This window comes from Rhagoletis zephyria, unplaced genomic scaffold (assembly GCF_001687245.7).
Source record: "Rhagoletis zephyria isolate East Lansing unplaced genomic scaffold, Rhagoletis_zephyria_1.1 Rzeph_scaffold_02077, whole genome shotgun sequence".
Classification (NCBI taxonomy): Eukaryota; Metazoa; Arthropoda; class Insecta; order Diptera; family Tephritidae; genus Rhagoletis; species Rhagoletis zephyria.
The window spans coordinates 1-21,110 of NW_016159161.1; the positions used below are offsets into that span (position 1 = coordinate 1).

The window sequence follows — 21,110 nt, forward strand, 5'->3', positions numbered from 1 at the left end:
TTTTTTTTTATTCAATTATTCATTTTCTTGATTTCGCCCATCCCTGATACGTTGTACCAAATGCAGCCTACAGGTCGTATGAGTAACACAGGTTGTTTAAATATTACTCATACGACCTGACTACATTGTACGACCACACTTAGTCGAAAGTCAACAAAGACAACCATTAGGGTCACAAAACAAAAGTGAGGGTTGCGCATAAGCTTTGTGGACCTAAACTTGCCGAGATTTAACTTATCACATAATTTCAAGGTGTTTATCCCCGATGGAACCAACTTGGACAACGAACGACCTAAACCCTAGCACCCTTTATTGGTTTTCTATAGAGCTCCTTTAGCGCAGTCTTACTGGACAAATATGAAACGTAATGGGCCAGTTAACTCCTTAATTCCGGAAATATTAACAAGGAGAACCGAAACACCTTTTCACCGTAATTGTAATGAAGTAAGAACTTTTGCTAGTTTTCTTACTAACCACTGCAGGCTAATGAAGAACTTGGAAAATAAAGAAGTTGTTAATTCTGATCAGTGTAGCCCTCAATAGGACCAGACTTTGCTTCCTAGGATCATCATACCTAGAAGCACACAACTTCTTAAATGGCATTCAGCCAAATATCTTGGAGAGCTGCTCCCACCTCTTAATATAAACTAATATTATAGGTAATTTAAGACCAAAAGCTGCAGAAGGAGGACTAACATTCTTGTCGCAGACCTGTCTGCCAAGTGCTCTGGACAATTGCGTCGATCCATGCAACTAGAAATAGTTTGATGGCTTTTCTCTCTAGCGTTCTAATGATAGCTTCTGTATTGAAGTTTTTGAATGCGGATTTACCATTCAAGCAGCTAGGTGGGTACATATTCTCTATTTTCCATGTTACTGAACACTTAATGGACTCTCGCCATTTGTCGACCAATCTATCCCTGAGGAAGTCATGGTATGCTGTGTCCATTGTGTGGATACTATTACTCTCTTTTTTATATAAGAATTTACATTAGGGTGGTATAAAAAAAGAAGTAAATTCGGAATTATACTGCTCTCACTCCCTAGGATTGTTCTATATCGAAAAAAGTATACCCATATTTTTTTTATTTTGAAATAAAAAAATATTTGGAGGTCGCTCAAAGCGCTCTAAGTTTTTCGTGTATTTTTATATGGGGAAAAAATGTTTTCTTAGAAATGGTATAGAATTCTAGAAGGTCAATATTTTTCGGTCGCAAAACTCTGGTTCTCTTCAGGAGACTTTCAATAATAATACCCAATTGTTTATTTAACAATTTTTTAATACTAACGATTTTTTATTTGTCGCCCCATTGCAATTTTAGGGGTTTTCTTGGGTTTTTGGCGGACCTATAAATTATAGTTGCAATAAAAAAATGTTTAAATAAACAATTGGGTATTATTATTGGGAATCTCCTGCAGATAAGCAGAGTTTTCTGGTGGAAAAATATTGATTTTTAACTATTCTATACCATTTCTACGAAAAGTGTTTTTTTCCCCATTTAAAATACAAGGAAAAGTTTGGGCGCTTTGAGCGACCTCTAAATATTTTTTGATTTCAAAATAAAAAATAAGGGTATATTTTTCGGTATAGAACAATCCTAGTGGAGAGTATAAAAATTCCGAGTTTACTGTATAATTTTACTTTTAGTGATCACCTAGTTACCTTTCAGTGCCACCATAAGTATATACTAGGAAACTGCAAAGCGCCTGCCTAGAGTCCATCTACATACGTTACCAGTCGAAATTTTAAAGTAATTCAAATGAGCAGAATAAAAACCAATTATTTTTTATTTATAATTTATTTTTAATTTATTTCATTTCAATTTCGTTTTGCATTATTTTTAATTGTTTACATTTTCGATTTTTGATTTTACTATATCTTATAACTATGAACATTATAGGTATACATGCGCATAAATCATATAAGTAACGTCTTCAAATATTGGATCCATAGTCTACGCTTAAAAGAACTCCATAATTCAGTTATTGTATAATTATATTTTAAGAAAAACATGAAAAAATAAGAATTATCCCTACTCTTAGTGAAAATTTATGTGTATATATTTACATATATTTAAGAAGCCTAAAGGGCTCGACATATAGAATGCATGTATGTGCATTAGGGTGGGTATTTTTTTTACCATGCGCGTATAGCATAATAGGATTCTACATGTTATTCTAAGCAAATTCGCCGAAGAAGTTATGGGTCTAAAATCAATTTGAAGTTTGCCAAATTGCGAAAATAGGTTTCGAAGAAAATTTGAAAATTTTCTCTGATGCGCCCTCTGGTGGAAGTTTTAAGAAAAAGATAAGTATAGCAATGGATTCCTCATACCAAAAAACCTCTTATAGCATGACTTTATGCGAAATTTAAGCACTTCTTTACGGCACTACAGAAAAATGCTAAGAAACTTACTGTCGCAATTTGTCAAACTCCAAGTTCATTTTAGACCGATGGGTTGCTTAGAATTACAAGTATAATCCTTCTGTGCTATACGCACATAGTCGAAAAAATCACCCACAAAAATTCACCCACCCTAATGTACCTACATACTAATTCTCATGCATATGTCAAACCAAATTGAAGCACACAAATATATATTTATGAGGAAGCTCATATAGAAAATATGTTTTAATAAAATTTTTTTTTATGTGAGCTTTTTCATTTATTTTGGTGCATTTCAAATTCCTTTGACATATGTATTTACGTATGTATGTACGAGACACGCATGCTTTTTATGTGCCATTCCCGTAAGGATATTGCGATGTGCTAAAATTTATTAAAGTTGATTTTATTTAAACTTTATTTTATTTCGTTCTTGGAAAATGCTGACAGTTCTTTGACCAAAGGCGTATAAAAAGAGATGAAAATCGAAAATTACTTTATCCTGGTGCCGGGTAACTCAGCACTGAGCTGAGTTATTTAGCTGACTGCCAGCAATGAGCCACATATTCAGACTCCTACACATTCGATTGATAGTCATGATATCAACATTTTCACTGACAGTCAGGCAGCTATTAAATCTCTCAACGCCGCCGATATCTCAACGAAATGGTTAAGACATTCTGCACACACGCGTTGTCTGGGCACTAGGACATTGCAACATGCAGTGAAATTGCAAGGTGGACGTACTCGCTTGTCATGGACCGACATTGCCTGGTACAGATTTAAGGCACACTGTCGGCATCCCTCTTTAAATATGCAAATTTCTGCTGAGTGAAAAATTCATAGAAATTGCCAAGGACGCGAATGGCGAATGGAACCGACCTGAAATATTGCCAAAACACACTTACCAGCCATAGACGCTCAACGTACCAAGTGTCTACTGAAGCTAAAGAGGCAGAATATTCGCATAGTGACTGGAGTTCTCAGCGGACATTGTTTGCAGTTTCTTGATCAACGATCTCGATGACCGCAAAGCGATGAACGTTACCAACTTATACAATTTTTTTCTAAGCATCAAGTGGTTCTTAGGGGAAAGGGAATAAATAAAAACCACATGCGGTATCACAAAAAAACCTTTAGTCTAAGTGCGTCCACTAAGGTTTGCCGCCGCCCCAACATTACCAAACCTAACGCCGAATCGAGAACGTTACGAAAGTGAAAAATGAATTGTCAAATTACATTTAATTTTTAATGAACGAAAAAAATTACACTGAATCCAAACCGCTTCAGGAATCTAAAGCGCTCGCAAAAATTCATTGCGTTACTCACCTATGCGCTCTTGTTGTCGCTCCACTAAACATATGCTCAGCCTAATTGTAGCTAAAATTTAAAATTCAACAAATTTCAAGCAAATCAATAAACAAAACTTTTTGCAAAACATATTTGCATTAATTTCATGACGCCAAATAAATATTTAGTTATTTACTATTTCACACAAAGAAAAAAACGTCTGCATTCAATTTGGTGTAATATTATCAAAAGATTTAAGTATAACGGAATACTATGTTTAATTTAACTAAATATTTAGTTCGTTGTGCGCACATTTATATACCTACATACATACGTACTCATATACACACATACCTGTATGCGTGTGGTTTTGCTTTGCATTTTTTTTAGCAGCTTGCTTTACCACTTTTATTTTGCCAATTTAAAAAAATTAAATTTTACATTTTATGTTTTATATTGAGTTTAGCTCAAATTTTTTCCACCTTCACCTGTTTTTTTTCTTGCTTGCATTTGAGCTTTTAAATCAATTTAAATTTTTAACTACTTTTTTATGCAGAGCTTCCGCGTACTCTCTCTCTCTCGATTTCACTTTTATACTTATTTACTTATGTTTAATATACTTATTTTTTTGTTTAAAAATAGTTACATATGCATAGGGAGAAATTTTATTTCATACACTTTTTATTGCTAGATTTGCTTATCAATTATTTACTTATATGTACATATATATTTATAAGTACATATGTAAGTTGTATGTTCCCGTGTGTATAAGTACGTACATACATACATACACATATTTGTTAAATTTTTTACTTGTACATATTTAACTACGCGTGTGTGTGCCACCTTTCCTATAGATAAATAAATAATATTTAATCAGCATACATTATTTTCCCTCGCAGTTCCAATTGCAAGTTTTGTGTTTTTTTTTTGTTCGTATTTGCAATACAAATATTACTGTTCGGTAATTTTTAAACTACAGTTTACCTATGTATGACTAGTTGCTATGCATATATATGTTTGTATGTTTGTTGTTTCCATGCGTGTTTGCTTATTTACGACAACAATATTTACTCGCTGTAGTTATTTAACTGCCTGGATTTTTCATGCTTTTGCGAATTTAGTTTTTTTAACTATTTACCTATTTATTATTATTACCTAACTTATTTATGCATGCACCCAGCAGGAAAATTACTTTTAATTAGTGTATTAAGGTATTCGATTTGGTAGAAATGAAAGGAAGTTGAGAACAAAGTTTCATGGCGATCATCCAGCTGATATATTAATATAATATATTTTTTGTATTTTATTCAAAAACAAAACCGTAATTTGAGGTGCAAATATAAAAAAAAAATTCTCTTCAAGGCAACTGAGTTAAATACTATTCAGAGCTGGGACTGCATTGAAAATGCTCTTACGAATCAGAATTTTATTCTTCCTGTTTGGCACTTCCCCTTTTACGGATTTATGCCAATTATTCGCACCAAGCATAGACAGTTTTTTTTGCAGGTGGTCATTCGATTGTGATACTAACATGGGGGTAAATACTGGATCCTAGGCAAAAAAAAAAGATCCTAAAAACCTTTCAATACTTCAAATTTATAACTGTAAACCGTGATATGCGAGGGCATTTTGTTTGTTGCCAGGAGGTATGTTTTTTGTCCTTGTGCAACGCCTGGACCGTGCTGGTAGAAGGAGGCGGCCCTCGTAGTGTTTGTTAGATTCTACGAAAGATTTAAAAATTGTTGACGAAAGATTGCTCCAAAATATATCGTGCCAAACAATTTGAAGAAAATATGTCTTTTTCATTCTGTTGCAGATAGGTTTTCGTTCTAAACAAAAATCGATAAGATCCACAAAGGGTGCTGGAAATTTTTTAACCTTACTTACTGTACTAAAGAAAGTGTTAAATTTAGAACAAAAAATGTCTTTCAAGATAGCTGTTCAACACTATTTATGACAAACAAGTGATTTTAAGCAAAACAAAACTACTTAATTTTTCATAAAAATTTAAGATTATCGTTAATTTATTCATGATCCAATGATCGGATCTAAACCAAATTAGTATGGGACCACCTCTGAGGTACCAGCTTTCCTTAAAAAAAAAAACGAATTATAGAAATCGGTTAACGTGGTATACAAAGCTTTGTGGTATCATACTAAGTAAACACAAAAAAAAAATAAAATATTCCGACGAATTGATAACCATCTCCTTTTTTTGAAGTCGGTTAAAAATGATGCTATTCATAATGGTACGTTTTTGCTATTGTAAGCTTATTTTTACAACGCTCTTTGCTAAGTTGGTTTCCTTCTTTGACAACAGGGGTCTTTAGATAAAGTGATAAACTGCCTATAAAGGTAATAAAATGATAAATAAGCCGGGTTTCCTTACACATTTTTTAGTTTAGTCCGAGGATATGCATTGAAAATTTAAACTTTCACGGCTATGGAATGCGCCGCGCCTCTTTGCACAAACTAATTTATATTAACCTCACTATAAGCGCCTACTTTAGTTATGACGTCACACCAAATTTCGAAGTCATGTGACTCTAAAGTTATCGTTCCAAAGTTATAGCTGATACAATTTTTACGACTGTGAGATGTTCCACGCCCCCTTTTACAAACGTATTTATATATATACGAATACTTTTCTTTCCACATACATATATCATAGATCTGTCTTCACACCAAGCTTCAAAGTCGTGTGCCTTACGGTTTCGAAGTTATAGCCGATTAAAAATTTCACGCCTATAGGAGGTGCCACGTCCTCTTGCCAGATCCCATTTTTTTTAATTCCCTATGTTATGTGCGAGGTCATTGCCTAGATACTAGTTAAAGCCCGATTCAAATCCATTCAAGAGATTAGTGCGTTTAAACAGACAAACAAACAAACAGTTTCTGCAGCTTTATTATATTTATTATAGATATATAACAAAAAAATTTTAACTTGAAAAACATTGTATGTAAATATTAAAAACTAAACACTATACAACCAGTTTTGACCGCCAGTGTACGTACATGGCGTATGAGTTACCAAGACGAGATGATAATGTTACTCATACGCCATGTACGCATAGTTTGATGGAACACATGTCCGTTAATAAATAGTTGCTTGAGAGATGTACATATGTATGGATTTCTAAGAACTCAAGAGAATAACTTCTCTTGGTGAATAATTTCCGTAGTTTCAATTTTATTTGTGCAATTTTGTAAGATTAAAGAAAAACAGAATTTAAACCCACATGTCAATTTGAGCCTACGCACAATGCCACCTAAGTGGGCAAAAATCCAAAAATTCGTTGTCTGCAATGTGAACTTGTTTGGTATTTTTATAAAGGTAATTTATCCACTAAAAAGAATTACACAGAAATTTCCCTATAAAATAATTTATATGCCGCTAGGAAGCCACTAGAGTGGACAAATTTTATACTAAGAATTTTTAATAAGAGCATAGTCACTGAAACAAATGTCAAAAATACATTCTTTGAAAGAAAATGTTGGTTTGATGTTTTTATTTCCATATAGATAGTAGAGAACTACAGGAATAAAATATAATAAATATTTTTGAATAAAATTAAGCACAAGGTATCCCTGCGGTATTTCAGAAATTTTTTTTTAATAAAAATTTCAAAAAATTGTGATTTTTAATGGAATGAATAAAAAATATCCTTAAAAATTTGTAATTTTTTTATTATTTTATTAAATAGTACGAATTTTAAGCTTTCGTAAGAAGAAATAAAAACCTGCTAATTTTTTCACTTTTTGAAGTAACGCGTTTTTTGCTAATGCATAAAATAATTTTTTTAATTTTCTGTCAGTGTGATCAGATCTGCACGATTCGTTCAGTTTTCAAAAAAGAAGTGTCAGATTGGAAACCTTGACCAGTAGACAATACGGGTCTATTTTTTGTTAATAGTTGCCACCTGTCAAAAACTAAACCAAAATTTTTTAATAAGTTAAATGATTTAATAAGAGATGGGTATCAATCGAAATGCGTATGAAAGGGTTTATTTCTTAACTACATGTAGACGGTTGCCACCTGTTTAAAAAATCAAATTCCATTTGAATTAAAGGAATTGGGTAATTGAAATATATAGGTATCACCATATGGGGGTCAAACGGAAGAGACTTAAGAAGGTTTTAGCTTGCAAATATCACGAAGAGGGTTGCCACCTGTTTGTAAATTCGCATTTAGTTAAACTAAAATAATAATTTTGTCAAACCAAAGGTTTCCGACATCGTATTTGTTATATTATTACAAATATATACAATGTCTTAGATTAAATAAGGAATGTTGCTACTCTTCACTTTTTCTTACTAAATATGTCCCATTTTTTCTTTTGTATGATACCCATATTGATATACATATTTCCATTACCTTATTCCCTTAACTAAAGAAAGAGAATTTGATTTTTTTAACATGTGGCAGCCTTTGTAAGTGTCGTTTAGAAGTAAAGCATTTTCAAAACTATTTCAATTGATACCCATATTGTAATATCTAATTCATTTAACGTATGAAATAATTTTAATAAAATTTTAAACAGTTGGCAACCCTTTCCAAAAAAATAAAACTTCATTGCACAAATACAGGCCCATTCCTGTCATTTGACACCTCAGTTTTGAAAATATATGCACATATCTACGTACATACCTATGTAAATGCCACAAGAACCCAAATTGTCAACTTCAAACTGCATTTGCAGTGAAAGTGTGAAAGCTATCCAAAAACAAATTGCATTTTTGGATTTAGCATCCTCAATTCCATTTTTGTCCACATTTTATATGGAAGAGAAGCACTGTGCTACGCCAAATAAAATTTTTCTCAATCCAATAGCTATTATTAAATTGTTGTAAACTCCCTACAACTCTCTAAAAGCAAACATAAAAACAAAAAAACCATTCAACTTCAAAATAAATATTTGCATTGTCTAATGTTATTTATGCACTTTGAAATTTGTTATTCTGAAAATTTGTTGCACATTATTTACCTAAAATATCAAAATATTTATTTTGTTTTTGTGTAATCATGCAATTGTTTTCTCAAACAAAATTTGCTTAAAAATTAAATATTACGGATTCAGCAAATTTACAAAATTTTATTATACGCGCAAAAATTGTGTAAAAATTAAAATTTGTTATTCGCTGTTTACACAATAATTTTGCATTTCAAATGCACTGCATATTTATTGTTATTTTTTTTTTTTTGTATTTTTGTTGCCTTTTTAAGTGCTTTTTTAGTGCCTGCATTTGACTTATTCACTCGAATTATGCGACGATTATTTGCACTAATCCCCATTGGGTAAATAAATTGTCGAAATACGAGTATTGTGCGCACAACTATGGCGCGAACTGTTTGCACTAACTTAAATTGTTTGGTTTCAGCGGGGATTTGATGCACACACAATAATTACAGTTTGTTTTTTTTTTTTTTTTGATTTTAATGCGACTTTGATCGCACTTTCTCAGCATTGATTTTGCATTTATTTATATTTTTTTTTAGTTTTAGTGGTTTTCTTTTTTCAATGAACATGCATATACATATGAATGTATTCGTACTATTAGTATTTGTAAAAAATGGCTTATAATGATTTTTGTTTTGTGGCTTTTGTGGTTTCATTCTTTCATAAACATGCATACATAGTATATAATTGTTTAATAAAAATAATTTCAATATAACAAATGTATAATTTAACATTTTATTTATGTAATAATTTTTTTCATTAATAAATTCAACATATTATTTATTCTACATCTGCATACTATTTTATAATGCTCGTTAACTAATTATCAATTTAATTCCTTGTTTTTGATTTTTTTTTTTTGTTCAATTACTTACTCAATTAGATAAATTATAAAAATTCAACTATAACGCTATGCGTTTTACCATTTTCTCTCTAGCAGTTGGCGCTTCCGCCAATCCATAGCCCGGTGCACGGTTGCCGCTGCTTTTGGCTAATTGAGTAACTTTTACCTGGGTGCGAGTGTATACGCTTGGTGTGGCGCATAAAGTAGTGGCAAAAGCAGCAACAGCAGCAGTGAGCTAAGTAACGCACAATGAACAACTAACAGCTGGTGGAATGAGTTAGGAACTCTGGGTGCCGCAGCGCCGTGATGCAGTTCGGCGAAACTCTCACCTAAAACCCAATTGGTCGTCGAGGGAGGAGAACAGAAGCGGGAGCGGCAGCAGCGAGCGCGTCGTGCCGGATGTACATCGTCAACGGATTGTTGTAACAGCGGGTGTAACATTAAGGCCAACAGCAATCAGCAAGTTGTTGCATAGATAGGAGAAAAAGTGGAAGAAAAATAGAAGAAGAAGAAGAACAAGAAAAGCAAACAAGAATGTTATAATTAAGTAATGGACGTTTAAGGCTATCTAAGTACATATATGTACGTACGGAAATCTCGATTGCTTATTGTATCTAATATGAGTAATAAGAATAAGTACAAACTCTATGCTGATTAAAGCTGTTAAGCGAAAAATATTTCAACTCATAGATTTTATTAATGAATATTATGAAGTGGAATATTTGCATAATGAGTACTTGGAGGATGCAATTAATGAAGTGTAATGAACAGCAGCAAAATTTGTCTATGGCCAGCAAAAGAAGAAAAGGAAAATGAAAATCAATGCAAATTCAAAAGAAAAATTATTATAGAAAAACTTAAACGAAAAGTGAATGATTTGTAATGGATTTCACAAAGAAACTAAGTTTTATCTTCAGTCATGGTGGTTTTTTTTTGGGTACAGTGCAAAAGGAATAGGTAAATTTTTTTCATTCAAAGTGATCAATGAGTTGCCATTTTTGTTAACATTTTACATTGAAACGCCAGATTTTTTTACCTTTTTTGCCATTTTAGAGTACAAAATCAACAACCAAATATACGCAGCTTGTTGTTTTTGCTCTCTTGCTGGTACATGTTTGAGTTGCTTTAGATACACTTAAGCTATCAGACACAGTTTGCTTATTGTGCCAGAGAAGGAGTGTTAGATAAGGGTCTCTCGTGGACATCTAAAAGATTGTCCTTTGTCTTACCACCAAATTGAACGATGAGGATAATTTAGTCCACAAAATGCCGTGAGCCGATGACGAAATTACAAATGCAGCTAATTTCACTGTCAGAGAACTCCTTAGGGTTTTGTCAAAAAGTGCGAGCCAAAATATTTCCATCTTAGCCTCGCGAAGGCTGGGTAGTCTGATAGAAAGTGCTGAGATGATTTCAACTCATCATTGATGATACAGGAGAGATCAGGTAAGAATCAGCTATAGATTCAGCTACAGTTCCATTCTTTTTCTCAACTTTGCAGTAGTTGTGTTGTCTCATTTGCAGTCTAATCTGTTCAATGAAAGCCTATACCGAGCACAACTCTCCGCAACTGAGGCCAATATTAGCTTCGCCCACCTGCATTCTGTCGAAGCCTCCCAGTCATTGCTGATTATATTCACCCAGTTTCTAACAGTGCCTTCGATGGTCGCAGGTGGGAGTGCTATGAATGGTTGCAGTTCCAGGGATACCTGGTCTGAGCTATCTCTGCCCAAATGGTCAGATGACATTACCAGGTAATCCCGAATGACCAAGCACTCGGAGTAAGACATAGTCCACGTTTCTGTGCAATGCACAGGGACCGAAATTGCATTTATTGACAGCCAAGCTACAAGTAGCACCTGTTGAAAAGAGTTATTTATTCTTCGCTTGATCTCCAGCCCAACGATACTCCTAATGCGCGACTTCCATTTATGTATTGACCAACGTCTTTTGTTTGCCTCTCTTAGCTCTCTTAGGAGGTCTCTAGCGTCGCACAGTGTGTAGTAAAATGAACTTTTTTTTTTAGAAAAAAAATCAAAATAATGCATAATAAAAAAGAAAAAGTTATGTATTTTTGTCTGCGGAATCCCAATTTGAGGTAAAAATATGTATGCCCCATTTTAAAAATGAACTTCCGGTCACTTTAGCACACTTCCGGTCGAAACCAAAAGTTGGTAAAACGACCAAAAGATGGAAATCCCCGACTTGGTGATTCGTGTTTTTTTTTTGTTTTCTAATATAAAATATTTTCATCCATTTTAGAAGTCCAGGACGTGTTGAAGCTCGAAGGTCATTTAGAGGTTGAAAATGGCACTTTTGAGAAAAAATTTCAAACAAAAGTTACGTAGACGCAAAAAAAAACTGGACTCCCGGTCAGTGAGCCCACTTATGGTCGAAACTGGAAGTTCGGAATAAGACAACAATAAAAAAATATCCTCACGTAAAAACTAAACGTTGTAAAATAACTCTTATCCAGCAACCTAACAAATAAACGTTGGGAAATAACTGTTATCGGCAACTGAAAAATGAAAATATGCATAACAGTTATCAGGCAACGTAAAAAATAAACGTTAGATTATAACTCTAATCGACGAAATAAAAAATATTTCTCACCTAATAACTGTTATGGAGCAACGTTTTTGCTATAAAACTTATAATTGTTATGCCCCTGTTCTAAATATTCGAACTCAGATATTTTTAACTCTCTTTTTTTTGTTTTAACCCTTTTCGTGCATTTGTACAATATATTGGACAATTAATTTTTTGTAACATTGGAAGCATGCTACTAATAATTTTAGTAATATTTTTGAAAACAAATTAAACTTTATGAAGTTTTGGACTGTCCCGAATAGTTTACGTAAATTTCAAAATCGAAAACGTTTCAAAAATATTTTTAGAATTTAATTTTAAAATAGACTATTTTATAAATTTCCAGTGACAGGCAAGTGGAGTAATTTACTGTATAAAAAATACGTGAAGGTTAAGTAAAATCACTAAGAAAAGCACATAGCATGGAAATATAAAAAGCATTTCATCATATAGAAATGCTAAAATTAAACTATCTTGATGTTAATTATTTTTCCCGAGCGGTAAAAAAAGTACAATATATTGTACATTTATACTGGATGGAAGGATGAAAGTGCCTTGAAAAGGCAATTATGGCGGTTTTTGCCGTGAATTTTCAAGAGTTTGTATGCTGTTGTTGCAGTAAAGAACACACAAAAACCGGGAAACGGGTAATTTGTATTTTATATTGTAATCGTATGTGAAATTTTTCAAAATTCCTTCATATAATTCTCTTCTTATGGTGAATATTTAAATTCTAAAAATACTTAAAAAGATATAAAATATCCATTCCAACGTATGTGAATTAAAATCATTTATTTTGTACAATCATAAGTGCATTTTCAATAATATACATAAAAATTCTATTCCGTCAAACTTAGTGAAATATTTTTTGAGCTTTTTTGAGTGTTTTTACTCCTATATTGCACAAATATGAGATAGCCCTAATACCTACCCAAAACAACTTTTGAATATTTTTTTTGCTTTTGGCAATATAAGGCTCTATGGACCTTGTAATTAAGATGCAAAATTTTTATATTCGTCAGGGATGGATTTGAGCGGAAAGTGTTAAATAGTCATTTCTCACTCTCTCTCTTTTTCTTCTCGATTTATCGTTCACATCGGTCACAGGTATCGCAGTGCATTATTGACAACAAACTAATTTTTAGGTGCCATTCATATTGTTTTGATGAAAAAGATAAGTAAATTCCTTTTATTAGGCAAAACAACTGGCTCTGAAAAGGAGACAACCCCATTAGTACTGGGTTTTGACGCACACAAAAAATGTTTTACGCTGTAAAGCGTGACGGCGTAGCTAGTAGTGAGCAGCACCACCACCCTATTGCATCTTAGACCGATCAGCAGGCAAAAGATGGTTTCTTAACAATGATCGTCCTCCAATAGTGGAAACCCTCCAAGAGCTCTCCTTCTATAAAAAAAAAGCTCAGCATAAAACGCATCTGCCATTTCGACTTGGAACATCCATTGATGGTCAACATGACGCCGTGCACTAGTAAACAAAATAATATATTTTCTCAATCTTATTCAACCATCTGGCTCTCCTCTTTTATTGTTCATCAATGCAACAATTGACTTGCCAGCACCACTGAATTACATACAAATATAATAATAATCATCACTATAACAGTTTATACATAAATGTAATAAAAGTCAGCAACAGATACCATGTAACCTCCACGAAAATAAATGCTAATAAGTATGAAAGCGCCCAACTTGTACGATGCGAACAATATTGACAGGAGCAATGAAGCAGATAAGCAGCAGATGGCGAAAAGAGAATTGGAGCGGTGCGCTGAGAAGGAAACACTCGCTTAATGAGCGACATATGCATTTCCCCATTTAATTAGTTTGTTATATGCTTGTGACGTTAACTGAATTTGCACAACTGATTTCACAAAATCAAAAAAAAAAAAGAAAAGAAAGCTCTACACGCACAAACACACACTCACCAGCATATCAACAAATAAAGGCGGCGCGCGTGTGGAGTAACAAATTGAGTTAAAGGCATTAAAAAAGTAGTTTTATAATAAGCATGCCTTTATGTATGCACGAGCATATAAGTAGTAAGGCTTAGTTAGAGGTGGCAAGTGTGTCTTCCTGCGCGGATGAATGCACACACAAAAAGGCAGGAAGCAGCAAAGCACTAACAGGTGGGATATCCTTGCTGAGCTCATTTGTGGCAGCATATGCTGGCGCTCATGCAAAAGCGAAAGCGAAAGCGAAAGCACCCAAAGCCAACAACAGCAGCAACAGCTTGTGCTTTGACTGCTTTCGCGTTTTGTGTGAATGTAGTATGTATTTGCAAATGTCTCAGCTACTTACCATTCAGTATGTGTACGACTATGCTGAAATTTTGAAAATCACTAATTGCGCACGTATAGTTGCCGGAGTCGGACTTGTTGATTTTCGCTATGGATAATGTTGAATTGGCGCCATCGTCCATCAGCTCCGTTTTAACGCTGCAAAAGTGGCAAAAGAAAACGTTTTTTTCATTAGAAAAAAAAAACATAATTTTCTGTATGTATACATATACATATGTATTTATCTCTAAGCTGTACCAACTAAAGTTAATAGGCAAACACTTTTCTTAAATTACTAAATACTCCTAAAGCAGCGCGCTTTTCTATTTTTTTTTGGAAACATTTTGTAAAATTTTTCACTCGGAAAGCGTGTAATCTATGTTAGTGGCAGCCTCTTTACTCACTTTTATCCAATGCCGTGCCACTTAAATTTTAATGAGCATTTTAATGCGCTCATGAGTGTGGATAACAGCAAAGGAGTGGAAGGCAAAATGAGCAATGTAAAATGTAAATGCAAAAAATTATAAAACAGGAAATATGCCGGATGTAGCGGAAGTGGCTGTAAGTAGCACTCATTTTTCGGGCTGGCAAATACACCTGACTGTTGTAAATATTTATGTATGTATGTTAGTAAATTCACGGATGTTTAGCTGCCGTGTGGGAAAAATGGGAAGTAGTGAAGGCTTGGCGTAAATAAAGGAAATTTTCAAATTAAAATAAAATTAAAAATCATTACACTACAAACCAAGTTTCAATTATTTGATAAGTAAATAGCGCTTATGTATTTTAGTGTGAAGGCTGTTTTGTTTGTCAGTAGCGAGTGTTACAGAAATTATCAAAATCACTCAACGAATACATATTTTATATAAATAAAGCGCCAGTAGTTAAGTTTTATATTTTCATTGAAGAAGGTTTAAAATTGCCTACCGAGGGGTGACGACTAAAAATTTTGTTTTTATTCTTAAATATTGTGCAGGTCAAGGATTCAACTTTAATTCTGGGTTTAAATAAAGTTGTGAAAATTATAAGTGGTAAAGGTACAACGCAAGAGCTGTTGAACGAAAAATACGCTATAAGAGGGCGCAGAGTGTCCGATTTGGGAGTCTCGATGGAAAAAATCTTAAATCTCTAGATAGGAATAAGATCAAAATATGGAAAAATATGAGTTCGAAAGCTGACACAATGACCTGCAAGAAAAAAGTAGTGCCTTTATATAATCATTATATTCAGGCCCCAAAAAATTTCGTTGAAAAATTAACTTTCGAAAACAATTTAAAACTTTGCTGGCTAGGTTCAACAAAAAAATTTTGGTTTTTGGTTTTATGGACTGATCATGTCGATTTTCAACAGATGAATTCAAATTTGTCGTCAAGAGTTGACTTAAAAATCTTTTACATGCCCATTTTTCAAATTGCAAAGCTGTATAAAGATTTTCAACTTTATAGTCAAATTTTTCAGAATTTTTTAGAGAATCCAGTTTTAGTACGCATTAAATTCTGATATGATAAAGTGCAAGTTTCATAAAAAATGAATCAAATCGGATGAAAATTACGACCTGGGAGTCAATTCTTGTCCTGAGTAAACGTGAAGTAAATTAAAATAAATATATAATCTGAATTTGGACCAAATTTTTGTTCACTATGTTGGCTGGCTTGGAGCTGCTTCGGACGATTTCGAAAAAAAAACTAAAAATTATTTTTCAAAAAGTTTTCACTGTGGAAAATTTTTCACAAGGATTTCTGGCTGTGAAAAAGATTAGTTGGCCATTTTACTCAAAAACTTAATCTTTTACTCGCAATAATTTAACAAATAATTACTTGTTAGATGTTTGTGTAGAAGCTGGGAAGAGCCCTTAATGATAATGATCGCTTTTTCACTAAATTTAAATTTTCAATTTTCACTTCACTTCAATCATAGAACGAAAATTGGCTCCCTGCACAGAATTTCCAAGTTTTCCTCACCTAAGATCAGATAATAAAAATCATAATTTAACCGCTAAAATTGGATTTATATTTTTTCGATCAAGATTAATCGTTATTTTATGACTTCTGATTCTGGAGTTTTATTTTTACGATCTTAAATAATGGTTATAATTTTCAAATTTAATTTTTTAGATGATAAAAAATTTGAATCAGTCATAAGAACGCAGTATCAAGTTAAAAATGATTGAAAATAATATAAAAAGCCAAGATATCGATTATTTTTGAACGAAAAAAAGAAAAACAAATCACAAAATAACGATTAAATTTTACAGAAAAAAAAAAATCCAATTTTAATTATTATTCTTGATTGAAAAAAATAAAAATCAAAACATTACGATTGTGCAGTGATCTAAAAATAAAAATCTTGATATTTAACGCTTATTTTCGACCCCTGATCAGAAAATTGTTGAATACATGATCGCCGTTACAAATGATTTATAGACAAGGCGAGGCGATTATGAGTTTTGATGGTCACCAGTAGAAGTTCTCACTATCGCACAGTGGTTCGAGCTTGGCAGAATATCCAAAATTTGAAATACTTCGAAATAGTAACTAAGCACTTGGCTAGACTCTTGACATGCCTATTACCGCGATAGAATAAAATTTGGGTTTTATAAATGGATTTTTTATGACTGCTGGGAGTGGTGTTCGGTCTATTTTGACCATCTTTCAGATTTAAGTTCTTTGTGTTAAAACTAACACAAAAACCTTGGCTACGTTTACCATTTCCGCACCCTTAGTGTTTTGGGCGCTGCAGGTTTCCTATCTATGCGATTTTTAAGATTTCTTTATTCCTAAGCAAAAATACCACATGTAAAAAATTACACTAAAATCGGAGTACAAGTGATACTTTTTTGGTATATTTTATACGTAGAGTTTTACGCCGCCAATAGTTTTAAGGATAAGCTTTTTTTTTGGCAGAAATACACTCGAAGGTTTTGTACCGCTTTTAAAAACAAATTTTTTGAGACATTTCTCGGACCAAGAATAGAACCCTGGACCTCCAATTTAAAGGATTAAGTGCTGTTTCATAAAACATCAGAGCAAAGAAATTAATAAGGCTCCCAAAGATTAACCTTAGCTGCAATTATACTTGGTGTCCATACCAAAGGATTTTGTGAAGTCTGGAAGTTGAAGTTTTTGTACATCATCTACGATACGACTACCCGATTGCAGAGGATGAATCATTGTGCTTTTAAGTTCAACCTAGTCTTACTCATCGACTTGGAGGTTAACCAGTTAAGACGGTTTGCTGGTGTCAACGGCTCATTCGCTGGCCACGTAGGCTTATTGTTATGTCCTGGACTTTACATCCTTCCCTAATAAGATAACATAATTTCTATATTCCACCCCAAAATTTGTTTAAGATGGAAGCATGTAATTGTTCGTCTTTTTCCATTTACGCATATGCCTTTAAGTGGAACTTTCAGGAATATCGCAAACCTCAGCGTAGTGATCGAACAGACATGGAAAGCGTTGTAGTGTTTAGCAATACCTTAGAATCATTGATTCGTTTGATCTGTGCCGAATCTAATTTTCAACTTTACTTTTGAATCAGCTGCGTAAATTGTCATACCAATTTTTCCATTTTTTTCTGCTATATTGCACTGCGTAGATCCAAACTTCATGCTATTTTATAAATCAACAGGCCAAAACCGTTATATTTTCCTACAGAGGATTTTAGTTGCACACCATGCCTATAGAAACACTTTTACGCATAGTGTTTTTGTGCTTGGACGCTTGTAAAAAGCGAATTCACGTTTTTCTACATAATTGACGTACTTATCCTATTTACAGCTTTTATTAGCAAGTTAGCTTAAGGGCTTAAAAATACCATAAAGAACTACAGCGATGTGTGTTATCAAAACATTTTGAAAGGAAATACCAAAATATAAGACGCCTAAAATGCATTCAGCTTTGCCAGAAGATTAGAAGTTAATTCAAAGGATAACTTTTAAATATGGTACATATGTATACAACTTGAAATCAAAATAATAAATATCTTATTCATATCAAGTTAAAATAGAACGTTTATGTTGAGGAGTTTGCTACTTTCATGCGAGTATGTAAAGTTTACGCAGTTTAAGTGCCTAGAAGTCCTTTTATGATGCCGGGAAAAACATATAGTGAAAGTTTTCTTGATCTCAAAATAAATTGTGTATTTACGTACATGTGTACTTATGTAAAAAATGCTCTTTTATGTTTGCTTTTATAGTCCACATTGCATGGCTCTTACTCATGCGCATGAATGGCCCAAATTTATTAGCCCCCTTTTGTACACTGGCTGAGAGAGAAGGCAGCATTCTTCTTCAGTTTTAAAGAAATTAATAAGCACCTGCCTTTTCAGCTAACTATGAAAACAAAAAAGACTGATGATTTTCGAAGTAGTCTAAGTAGATATTTTTTTAGAATCAACTGCTGCGAGCTTTCAATGACTGTCGAAAATTGAGATAAAGGCCTGAATTGATTTCTTGCCTCATTCTTAAGTAAAAAAAATTAATGTGATAGCAGCAGCAAGCCGTTTGCCTTCTAAATTTCCGACATACCAGGCCATATACATATGTACATACATTCGTCAGCCAACCGTGAACTATGTAAAGAATTTTTGTAACCAAAGTTGATGCTAGTGTTGGAATTGAAAGCGTTCACTCTGTACGAGAAATTACTCATAACTTCAATGTTTTAGTTGTTTTTTTTAAGCCGTTATGACCGCCTCTCTTTGTCTCCATGAAATTTTTGCCAACGACTTTTGGCAAGCTAATAACTGCCTACAATTCGGAATAAACCGCAGGAATAGTTCCCACATGGATAAGTTTACAGGAAAAAAAATAGTAGTGGTAATGCTGATGGTAATTGTAATGGAAGTGATAATGGTAATGGAATTGAAACTGGCACTGGCATAGAAGTGGAATTGGTAATTGTATTGGTACTGGATTCGGTAATGGCCGTGGAAATGGTAATTATATTGGCAATGGTAATGGTACTGATTATAGCAATGGTAATAGAAATGGTAATGAAAATGGTTTCTGGTAATGGTATCTATTTTAATGACGGGTTTTCTACTCGCCTTCGTAATAGTTTTCGATTTCGTAAACGTAGTGGTATCTAGTGGAAAAGGTATTGGAAAGGGTAATGATAATGCCTTCATATTCGTATTCGTATTAGACTTCATAATCGTTTTTGTATTCGTCTTCGTATTCGACTTCGTCTTCATCTAAGTAGCAGTATCAGTAGGAATGGTGGTGGGCACAGCCTCTTTTTGGGGCAAATGCATTCATGATCAAGAGTTTCCAGTGGAGAATTTGGAACAGTGGAGAGCAGATATGAGCAAACGGTGATTTTTGTTAAATATTTGCAAGGTTTTCAAAGCAAAAATTTGTTTTTTTTTTTTATAAAATTTTTTTTTTTTTCTCCATTGTGGGATTTAATGAAAATTTAGCCCTTTGACGAGATTTAACGTTAAATCTTTCGAGATTTGCCATATAAAATTAAATCTCGAAAGGTAGGAGATTTAAGTTAAAACTTCGGTAAATCTTCAATATTGTTAATCAATAAATACAATTCGTTGGGTGTGGCAACCACATATTCGCATGCCATAAGTCAAATGACATTTGCATTTTCAATATGCAGTTGCGGACATTGAAATCTAGCCGATTAAAAAAAAAACATGTATTTTCGTATTTTTAAGGGTGTTTTTATATTTTAGTTAGTTTTAAAGGCAAATTATTAGTATTTACATAACTTTTGTTTNGCGCCCTGGTCCACACTTAAATTTTCCTGGTCTATTAACGAAGGTCAATGCCCATTTAATTTTTGACAATTTTTTTCTATGAAAAGAGGCTAAGCTTCCTGTTATTAGTACCCGATAACGAAAAGTTTTCTCTAGCGTGTTGAAAAATAGCTGGCGAGATTATTTTATTGATTTGGTTATCTTCAGACACATGTTGAAAAGATGTAAGTCCCATACTTAAGTGCATTCGCGTAAATTGCTAGGAGGCATGCAATAACGCACTTTTTCAGTCCTTATTTGTTAAGTCTTTTATCTGCCTACCTAATTATCTTTTAGTTATGTGTGTACAAAATTGTAAAAATGATCATAAAGCCCATTGTAGGATATGTAGAAATTTGATAATGCTGGTAAGGCAAGCATTAAGGACCACGTTAAAGGTTTTTCCAAGCTACGTCACAGTTTTTCATACAACACATCATCATCAATGATGTTACTGAACTACATACATTTCTTAGTATATCAGAAATTTCTTCAAAACAGTGCAACGCCAGAACCAAATCAACTGTACTTATGAGGAATATAATGGCGCCATATTCACTTGTATCTACGTTTTTGATTTGGATGATAAGTGTCCTGGTCGATGGGTTCAGGCTTATGGCAACCCTATGCTAACATCTCTCACTAAACCAAATTTAAGAAGCAGCATCTCTCTAGTGAGTGCTACTTACTCCAAGACCACCTACACATGCGCGATGAATTTCTCTTCAACCGCATTCGATAAGCTGTAAGTCAACGTCCGCTTAATCGCTCTTGATAAGAATAATATTGAGAATACGCATATATGTATACATATTTACTGCTTCTTAACTGTTTCCACTTCAACAAGAAAAACAAAGTAAGTTTAAGTGCCTTTTTTGTTCTTCCTGAATAACTTATTACACGGTGGTAATTTGTTGGCGTCTGCAATCAAGGAGCAGGCGGGCGGGCGGTCGGCTTATGGTTGATTCTCTTTTCATATTTTTATTTTTTTT

The 21,110-nt window shown here is 33.3% G+C and overlaps 1 protein-coding gene across 1 annotated transcript in view; it reads right to left on the reverse strand.

Moving 5' to 3' along the window:
- Positions 1-9,497: 9,497 nt before the first annotated feature.
- Positions 9,498-21,110, reverse strand: part of dpr20 (defective proboscis extension response 20) — a 72,318-nt gene continuing 60,705 nt past the window's right edge. The window contains 2 exon segments of the mRNA XM_017620197.1: positions 9,498-9,810; positions 14,390-14,526. Of these exon segments, the coding sequence (XP_017475686.1) occupies positions 9,644-9,810; positions 14,390-14,526 (304 nt within the window). The 3' untranslated portion in view covers positions 9,498-9,643.